We start from the raw sequence: 10321 nt of genomic DNA on the forward strand, positions 1-10321 counted from the left end.
TGAACCGCCTGTTCCCGTGCTCCATTACCCTCAGCGCTGGTGACTACCAAGCACCGGAGTTACTAATTCCTTCTCTTTCCAGTGCTGTGGAGGAGCCGCGCGCCAGGCGGCCGGGGATGCTGCGGGCTGCTGCCAGCCGAACTCCCGCCGCTCCCCGCCCGCTCCTCCCGCGCCAGGTACACCCGCTGGCCCCATTCCACGGGCCTGCTTCCCACCGTGCCGCGATTCCCGGGAATGCCGCGAGGGCGGATCCCGGCCCGCGGGTCCCGCCCCGTGACGCCGGTTGCCATAGCGGCCGCGGCGCCGGCCATGGCGGCCGAGGAGGAGGACGACGTGGAGTGGGTGGTGGACACCATCGCCGGCTTCCTGCGGGGGCCCGCCTGGTCCATCCCCATCCTGGAGTTCATGGAGCACAACTGCGAGGGTGAGCGGGGACGCTGGGCAGGGCAGGGTGGGCCCCCCGAGCCCACCGCCGGGCGCCTGTCCCGTGTGCGGGGTGTCCCTCGGCCCCCGGGGTCGTGCAGGAGCGCGCACTCGGCCCCTCCGGCCGCGCTCCCGCCGGGCGCTCCCCGGGGCCGCGGTGTCCCCCGCGCGAGCCGTGCGTCAGGACGTGCCATTTGTCTCCATTAGCTCGTCCTGGGATTATGGCATGATCTTACGGCTGACACCGAGCGAGCGCTGCACCCTGCGGCGCCTCGGACCCCGGCACGGCCTGCAAAGCTCTCCCAGAGGCAGGAGTTTTCCTTAGGAAACTGGGCAGGACAACCGAAAGCGCCATCCGGTCCGTGGGACAGAGGAGGAGAAGGCCCAAAGTTAAATTCCTACAATTATCAGGAATGGTGTCCGTTAAGAGGTGAAAACCCCTAAGTTTTAGGACCTCGCAAAAAATGATGGTCAGCACTATCAGTGGTTACCGGGGATGTTTTGTAGGTGATCCTGTGTGTGAGTTTAGGTCGGAAGTAACTCCAGTTAAAACTTCCACTTCTTCCTTCCTATTCTTGAGACAATCACGGCATAATTTGGGACATATAGTAGCCTGAGTAAAGTAGAAGTACCGGCAGTGAGGGGGGCTGGGATTGCCCTGTAGCCAGGGGAGGGAGACCTGTGCAGGTTTGTGTCTGCAGCGAGGGAAGGAGGAAATAGACTTTCTGATGCAGAGATTTGGCTAAATTACTTCTGCTGCTTACAATTTCTTATGCGAAAAACCACCTGGATCCTTCTGGTAGCACAGTAGTGACAATTTGGGCAGGTCTGAAAGCAGTGCCTAAGCCCTTTGGGAAAAAAAGGCAGCTTTTGTTTGTGATTCTTGAAAAAAAATTGCTTCTCAGTTTCTCCCTGAATCATTTCTACTGCCCCAAACTTTGCATGAGGCATGATTGTTGTGAGTCCGTACGCCTTTCCCTCTTAAAACTGGGAAAAGAGGAAGGGAAAGCTCCTGGAGCCTTGACAGCTAGGAAGGGTTAGAGAAACCTAGACTGGAAGTTTTCTCCTGGGAAGTCTGCCTAAACTTGGGGTGGGCCAAACATTCTGGTTATCATGCAAAGGGTCTAGGTTTAGGTATCGAGGGAATTGATTTATCCCTCTCAGGAGCAATGATCCCTTCTCCTCAGAAGGTTGAGGGGAATTTACTGGCAGTAAGAAGATTTGTGGAACCGCTGTAAATTTCCACATAGTGTGAGGCAGGCTCTCATGATGGTCACTTCCTGCTGTGCTGATTCCATTGCTGGGTTTGTATTGACGTACTTGGTCAGGACAGAGTCTTCTGCATTTCCCCAAACATTTAATCTTTGGGCTGGACAAGCAAATTAGCAACAGTCTGAGTAACTGACACTAATTTGTGATTCCTTGAAAATACAACTTGGATTTTGGTAGTCGGTATGTAAGGACTTTATTTTAGAACTGTAGTTACTTAGGCCAAGTCCTTGCACTTCGACTTGTAAACTTACTGAAATGGTTTTCTATCTGTAAGCGTTTGCTTTCTCTCTCTCCCTCTTTTTGAGAATGTGATTAATTTTTTATAGCTTAATTAATTTCCTTTTACATCAAACCGAAATGAACACATTGACGGGTGTGTATCATCCTGTTTGAGGGGTGCTAGCCAAGATTTTCAGTTTTAACAGGAAAATAATGAGTGTCTCCCAGGACATCTGTGTCCCCTGGCTTGTCTTGATACCGTGGTTCTTCAGATCTTCATTCCTGTTGGGCGACCAAAGACTGTGCCAAAACCTTAAGGAATAATGACTGTGTGATTCAGGAGCCCTGACTCAAGAAAATCCAAGGCCTCTGTTCCAAGTACTCCTTAAAGCCACTTAGCTGGGAGGAGATGCTGACTACAGCTTGCTTTCCTTGGCACTGAACCTCATCCCGTTGTGTCCCGAGCCCGGGGACAGAGCACGGTGTGTGCCGGCTTCCTGCTCTGCAGCCGTGGGAGGAGGAACATCCCCTTGGCAGTGCCAGGCCAGCTGTCACCGAAGGGTGACATCCCTGTGTCACCCCTGCTTGGGATCCCCAGGGCAGGAAGGGTGGGAAAAAGGGAACAGAGAAACCAAGGTGAAAGCTGGGGTCTGCAAGAGCTGTGAGGGATCCCCAGCCAGGAGGAGACAACAGAGGCTGTAAAGTGTCTTCACCCTCCTGAGCTTGGTAATATGGTGATTGCCATAGGACTGATGTTTATAATACTTTTCCTACCAGGTGAATTTAATCCTAGATATTTGTTAACCTTTTAATTTCTTCGTAAAAAATTTTGCCTTGTGCAAAACCCACAAGTAATGTTGGTTTTCCAAATTATGATTAAAAAGCAGATTTTCCTCTGCTTTTGGGGGACCTGAACTGTGTCATTGGATTTCTATCATTGCACTGCTGTGAGGTGTTAGAAAGTGATGCAAGTACCTCCTACTCTAGGAAGTGCCACCTCAGCTCACACTGTGTCCAGGTTCAGAGTGACGTGGCCTTGGGGCTGTCACAGCTGGGAAAGATGTTGGATGCCTTCCAAAAGTCACTCTAAATTTGTATTTACACTGATTCCATGAGCAGCACCACCATCAGAGATGTCACGTACACATGAAGAATAAATCACGCTCGTCCACTAAGTGGAATTCCCATTTTTCAAATGACTTCAAAGGATGTTCCTGGGAAGTGACTTGTCCATGTGGCTAATCTTGAAGGGGATTGAGGCAGACTTATTTCTAAGCCTCCACTTTAATTACCAGGTTTTACATTACCTCTCTTCGTTGTTGGCATGAAAAAAATGTAAATGAACCCCTTCAAACCTTAGTTTTCAGTTTCTCTGATTTTCTGCTGCTTCTACCTATCCTGCAGCATCGAGATCATTTGCTTGAGTAGTTCCAGTCAGGGATTTTAATATGAATTAACATGAATATGATTAATATGGCCTATAGTATAGGAATGTCCATTCTTCCTAAATCAGGAGAGATATAATTAAAATATAATTTAACTGCACCACATTTCCTCTTTGGGTTTATCTGGTTTTATGCAGACAGGGACTCATTTTCCTGCATCACCTTGGCTTCTCACTACATGAATGACATTTTTTAAAAAGTGGTTTAAATCATTAATAAATAACATCTTCCATGTAAATACATGGAGAGTGCAAAATTTCCTGCTTGATGTGTCATCTGCTACCTTGGAACAACCTTACACAGGTTCATGGGGTAATTATTGTATTAAAACTTACTTTGTAGTGAATGTATCTTCTGAATCCTCAACTTGCTTACGAGTCTATTATGAAGATTTTCCCAATATTAAATTATGCAGCTTTATTACTTTCACTTATCAAAAGCACACACTTAGCCTGAGTGTGTGGAAAAACACAGGACTCTTATAACCATGGCCTATGTTTTCATGTGATTAAATATATTACCCTGTAAAGGTTAATCTTGCTATTTAGGGCATAAATTAATTTGTGGTGGTTTGTACACTGACTGCAAAATGTTTTTTCTTCCCCCTCCCCAGTTTTTGATGATGAAGAAGAAAGCAAGTTGTCTTACACGGAAATTTATCAGGAGTACCAAGCTCTGGTGAGCATTATTCACTATTGGTGGTAAATTTCTAAGCAAAACAATTTAAAATGTTAAGTGAGTATTTAGATGAACTTGTGATCAGGTTATCTTTGTTATTTAGAATTTTTCCAAGTGTTATTTAGAAATCCTGTGAGTTGTAGTTGTCATAGGCATTTTTATGCCTAAAGACCAGGTACACCGAAAAGAAACTGTAACACAGTCATAGCTCTTAGGCTGTTTTACATATTTTTCATTAAAATTAATATATCCACTACCTTCAAGACTGTTGTAAGCTTGATAATGTTATTTTCTGTCAAGTTAAAATGACAAACAGCAGGATGCCTGAGAACACTCACAACTGGTATTTTGTTCACTAATGAGTCTGGGAAATCTTTTCAATTATTTTTCGATTATCAGGAAAAACTACAGGAGCTTTTTGGAGCTTGAATACCTATAAAACAATACATGCAGGTTTCTAACACACCCTTTCTATAATGAGGCTGGGGAATATATGATATTAAAAACCTTTGATTGAATAAATACAAACCAACATTCATTTCTGCTCTGACCCTAAAGGCTTTCAGGCACAGACTGGCAAAAAGTCTTTTATTTAGATCAAAAAACCATGAGGAATACTAGCCAGGAGTCTGGGGGAAAGGTACACGAGTGAGAATCCTGGAAACTGGAGAAGATACATTAAGGAGTATCAAATTTGGCAATAAAAATGCTCATTTTGAACAGTTCATGAAAGCAAATGAAGCCTGACTTCAGAAAAATCAGTTATGCTATTGTAATGATTTTCCTTGGAGTTTAAGAACCACAGCATCAGCAGAAAAGAGCAGACAACCGTGACAAAAATTCCTATGATTCTCAGGGAAAAACCTTAGAAGGTAAGGTTTGTATTGTTTTACAGGTGGAGAGATTACTAGAGGACTACCTTAAAGAAGTTGGAATTAATGAGGAGAAATTTCAAGAAGCTTTTTCTTCTCCTCTTGCAAAGACTCACACCTCACAGGTATTTGCCTTCATTAAGGAATGTATGGATTTAATTCTTATCTTTATGCTTTCACTTACACAGCTGGCAGGAGATGAAACTTGGGAAAGCTTTCATGGCGAAACTGTAATTTTCAATTCAACTGCAGCTGTAAACTTACACTGGGAAAACCAGTTTTGTCATAATATTATAATATTGTCATAATGTTATTGTAGGCATGTTGATCTAAAAACATAACCCACCAAGTTATTTTCCTGACCATGAGCTCTTCTTGTATATCTGGAAAAATAGACAGATAGGAGAATGAAATGTAATTATTAAAAACATGCTGCTCAGAATTGAAAAATCAAGCTAATTTCAAACAGACTGAGCTGGTTAGGATTTCTGTGGGGGTTTAATTTTGTGCATACCTTTCCTCCCACAGGCCATTCTGCAAACAGTGTTGGCAGCAGAAGATTTTAGACTATTTAAAAAAATGATGGTACAGAAAAATATTGAAATGCAACTGCAAGCAATTCGAATCATCAAAGAAAGAAATGGTGAGAAGTGGTGAATGTGGGGGTTCACTGCAGGTTTTTAGTGTTCTTTTGATGACTCTTTAAGCCATTCATAAATGAGTGTGGAATGCTGGTTCTGTTCCAGTTCAAGTTACTGGAAAACATCCAGTTGATGTTACTGGGACAGGGATTTCATTACTTAGTCCTTGGCTTGCACTCTCAGTGACAGCTCTCTGTATTTTGAAGTTAACTGTTTTTTCCGGTCTGTTTGTCTAAATTTCTCTGTGAAACTTGACTGAGTTTTCTGCTGCAGAATTTTGGTGACAATTCTGAGTTAAAGCAGTTAGAGCAGTTCCTCAAATGTGGCAATATCAATTGGAATTCTGCTCCTTGCATGGCAAGGATGTTCTAGTGTCTGCTGTGCTTACTCTGCAATTCACACTGAAAAATCCATATAGAAAGCACAAGTTAAGGCCTTCATGATGCTAATACATGCATGAGAAAGAAGATAAAGAGAAAATAATCCACACCCAACTTTGCTGCTCTGGTGATGCTTCTGAAAGGATTTTAATCCCACTCCTTTCTTCCATGTCTTTAGTTTCACTATTTTGTTTTACCTTATTACTGTATGTGTGTTTTTCAGAGAATAATGTTTAAATTTCACCTTTCATATAACAACTAAATTTGGCATGGTTCAGGTGGCCATGGCTGAATTGCAGCCTGCAGGAAATGCCATGTCATGGTCAATGCAGAGTTTGGCCTTAACCTTAGATGTCAAAACTTTAATTGCCAGAAATCTTTGCCATTTCCCTACCAGGATTTAGGACCTTTTCCTCTATGATCTAGGACCTTTGTGGAAACAGTTTCAGAGGAAGAATTACATAGCTTTGGTTTTGTGAATGTGATTTTCTTGTGTTTGGGTTTGGTTTTTTTTTAATTTTCTTTTTTTCTCTGCCCATTGGCGCTCAAAATAATTTTCTTTAGGATAATGCATAAATCTTGCTGGTTTTTTCCAGGTGTGTTGCCTGAGTGTTTGACAGAGGGTTCTGATGTATTCAGTGAAATTGAACAGGAAGAAATGAAAATACTCAGGGAGGTTCTAAGGTAAGAAATCCATCAGTCCCACTTTGTACGTTATTTTAAAATAAAGGTCTGTAGGAACTAATTCTTCCAGCCTTTTCCAGGAAACTGCCTTCATCTTACAGATGACAGGAATATTCTTGTCAACATCCCAGCTGAGGGGAAATGGGTGGTGCTGCACAGTGGGTGTGCTCAGGAATATCGAAATAGTGCGTGAGAACTGTTGCTGTGATCTGAGATGTGTGAGATCAATGTGACTTCTGCAGATTCTCCCCCACTCCCAGTTCACAGACACATAAACAAAGAATAGCAGATGAATCCATCCAGGTTATATTAGATAGTGCTATTTTCCCTCTGTATTCTGGAAATACTTCCCTTCCTGTCTTTAAATTAGCAAATGAAATAAAGGGATAGATAAGCCCTGGAAATTCTTACACAATTATTTTTGCACAAAGACAGTTGAGGACAGTGGCCTCTTGTGTGTTTATCCCAATTATTTGTTTCTATTAAGACTTAAGTCATGGAAATATTTTGGATACTGACAAATTCATATTACCTTGTAATTGCTTTGAGAGTCCTCAAATATTTAAGCAGTGTTAAATTTCCCTGAAAATCACTAACTAACACTAAAGGAGTTTTGAGTATTTACTCATGTTTCTTGTTGCAGAAAATCTAAGGAAGAATATGAAACAGAGCAAGAGAGAAAGAGGACTGAAGAAGTGAGTATCTTACCTTTGCATGAGAGTTATGGGGATGATTAAGAAATCCCCTGATACTCCTGTCCTGGCTGTGCCTGGATCCCTTCCAGGCCGTGTGTTCCATCAATGCATGTATCTCACAAGAAGCAAATTCCCTGCTCAGCCCCTGAATCCTGAAATCCTGGTAACGGGTGTCAACCTTTCAGATCCAGAGGGCAGCTGAATTACTAATATTGTCAGGATCAAAGACACTTCCAAGTGTAAGCTGCTTGGAGATGACAGCACTCATAATCCTGCAGGAATTACCTTCAGCATCACTTGATAGACAGTGTCGCTATTCATTAAGCGTTCACAATACAGAACTAATCACCAGGACCCAGAAATCCTCTCCCAGAGAGCATCCCTTGGTGTCCATCAGAGTAAACCACAGAGAAAGGAAACTGAATGTAAATGGGGACTGGCCAAATTGAGGAATCATGGCAATAAACCTCTTCTTGACTGGGAAAACAGGCAGGTTTATCCAAATCTCTACAGACCACCAAGAATATCAATATTCTTGATAAACAAGCCAGACTGCAGAGGCCCCAGTCGAGTTCCCCTGGCCAGAGAAGGTGATAGTTAGTGCTCAGTGATATGTGATACAATTTCATATTTTAATGAATGCTGGGGGCTTCTAACATGAATTATGTAACTCACGAACAGCATAGACCTTTCCTGGGCAGAAATTCTGAGAGATGGGTTGCATTGTCTGTAGTGTAAACAACACAATTTTAACTGGAAGTTCTTTTGGGAGATTCCTTTGTGTGGACAGTTCAGTGCCTGAGGTACAGTGCCAGGAAGTGTAACACTTGGGTTTGTTTTCTAATTCAAGGCACGTGCTAAACTCAAAGCTCCAGATGTTACCCACAATTTTCCAGGAGATCCGAGAGAAGCTGTAAAAGTTAAGGAATCCACTGAGGGAGCTGAGGATTCTGAAGAAACTCCAAAATGTCCATTAGGTAAGTTAAGGGGGGGGGGGAGCAATGCTGAGTGGGGAACGTGATGCTGGTGTTAAATTATCCAGGAATCCACTGGTATCAAGATTTTAAGAACTTGGCTGGATAAAGCTGTGAGTAAAGTGTGTTTGCACAAGGTGCCCTGCAGGAATGCCTTCCAACATGGGATGTTTTACTATTCCATGGTATTTCAATTTCTGTTTTACTATTTTTATCTGATGTATTTCTATTCTTTCTAATTGTTTTCTGTGTCAAATTAGAGGGATCTCATAAATCTACAAAAGAAGACCCAAAAACAGTTTGCCCAGTACAAAAAGGAACCGATAACTTACCTCAGCCCTCTTGTACCAAGGGGAAAGAAGACACTAAGAAAAGGTCTGCTGGGAAAGGTTCGGAGAACACAGTGCAAAAAGCTGGGGTGAAAGGACCTGTAAGTTAAAAACAAATAAGAAAAAAAGCCAAATATACAACTAGAATGCAAAAAGAGAGATTACATGTAGAATATATATATAAAATAGTATTATATTGAAATACAGATTTTCTGTTATTGTAATCAGGTGGGTTTGGGTTATTTTGGTTTTTTTTTTAAACCAACATGTAAACACTTTCATGTTATTCAGAGTTTAATTAGCAAAAGTTCAGCTCATGATTTCTGGTTTCAGAGTAGAATTCAGCATTCAGTCCTTTGGTAATTTCTTAGGAGACAGCTCTGACTTGAAACCTCAACTTGGATTTGTTTTCACCTGGTAATTTTGGAGGCAGATAGGATGTAAATGTGCTTTTCTCACACAGGACATTGATACAAAAAAAAAATTAAAATTTTAATTTTTTTTCCCCAGAATTTATCAGAAACTGAAAAGCAGCAGCTGAAGCAACGTGAGGATTACCTAAAGAAAAAACGAGACCTGCTGCTGGCTACGAAGAAAGAGTCAAAAAATAATGTACCACCACCACCAAACACTGACCAGAAAGAGGAGGAACCACCTCCCAAAGAGGTGAAGGACGTTCATATAAACCCTCGGGTGGTTTCAGTGCAGGTGTCCATGCTGCTGCTGAATAGTGGGAATGGGTTAAAAGCAACAAGGGGAGGGAAGTATTTCCAAGTTACTGCTTTTGCAGAAAGTTTTTTTTTTGCACTGGAAGTTTCAGTGATGGAGTTGGCATTGGTTTGCTTCAGCATCATCCAATGCTCATGATTAACTTCAGTTTATGAATGGATAAAATGCCAGTTTGCTCTTAGTCTGTGACCAACTGTTTGGGCTCCTTAAATCTCAGGGATTTTCTTTTACTTCTGCAAATGCTTGAAAACTCTCTCAAAAAAGAGGAAAACACTAGAAGACCTTGAAACCCTCTTACATTACGAAACAATATAGTGATCTATTTCAAATCCAAAAATCATTACTCTCCTTTACAGAGCAAGTACTTAAGGGCATGTACTTAATCCCAAAGACTTTCTATTGCCTCACATATTTTTCAGAGTTGCTGAGTATTTTATTATGCTCAGAAGGTGCCCCAAATTCTGGTGACTGGAGAGCCTTCAGGACAATTGCTCAGTAGGAGCTGAAGCTGAGGCTCCCAAAACAAGGATCAGGGCAGTGGGAGAGGGCAGGGTCCATGGCGAAGGCTGGTACCTGCCAGGGAAGCTGCTCATTGCAGTGTTGTTTTCACTCTGTTTTTAGGAAATGTCAGAAGAGAAGCAAAGGCTGCTCCAGAAGAGGAAGATGCTTGCAGAAAAGCTAAAAGAAGAAGTAATTAATAAGCGGTAGTTTTAAGAGGCTCATTGCTGACCCCAAGAACAGAAGGATGTTTTAGAATAAAGTGTCAGTAAGTGAAGGGATTTCCAATCTTACACTCAGATTTATAGAACTTTGAGACAAGCAGCTCAGTCCCTGGTCACTCCCTATTGCAAATGACACTGAAACACACCATGAACACTCCTTTTCCAGAGTGCTGGAAACTCCCCGCCTTTGTCCCGCAGCGAGGCCGTGCCACCCCTGCAGAGCACAGCCCCGCTCCAGCCCTGAGCCTGCAGAGCAGA

At 42.6% G+C, this 10321-nt stretch overlaps 1 protein-coding gene across 1 annotated transcript; it reads left to right on the forward strand.

Moving 5' to 3' along the window:
- The first annotated feature begins 294 nt into the window (after window positions 1-294).
- On the forward strand, window positions 295-10120 carry CFAP36 (cilia and flagella associated protein 36). The gene is made up of 10 exons (XM_069008857.1): window positions 295-424; window positions 3973-4037; window positions 4933-5034; window positions 5438-5552; window positions 6527-6614; window positions 7258-7309; window positions 8160-8286; window positions 8544-8713; window positions 9123-9278; window positions 9963-10120. Exons 1-10 carry the CDS (start codon window positions 310-312, stop codon window positions 10047-10049), a joined length of 1077 nt encoding a protein of 358 aa, XP_068864958.1. The 5' UTR covers window positions 295-309; the 3' UTR covers window positions 10050-10120.
- The last annotated feature ends 201 nt before the right edge of the window (window positions 10121-10321 follow it).

The sequence above is a fragment of the Aphelocoma coerulescens genome, chromosome 3, assembly GCF_041296385.1.
Source record: "Aphelocoma coerulescens isolate FSJ_1873_10779 chromosome 3, UR_Acoe_1.0, whole genome shotgun sequence".
NCBI classification, from domain to species: domain Eukaryota; kingdom Metazoa; phylum Chordata; class Aves; order Passeriformes; family Corvidae; genus Aphelocoma; species Aphelocoma coerulescens.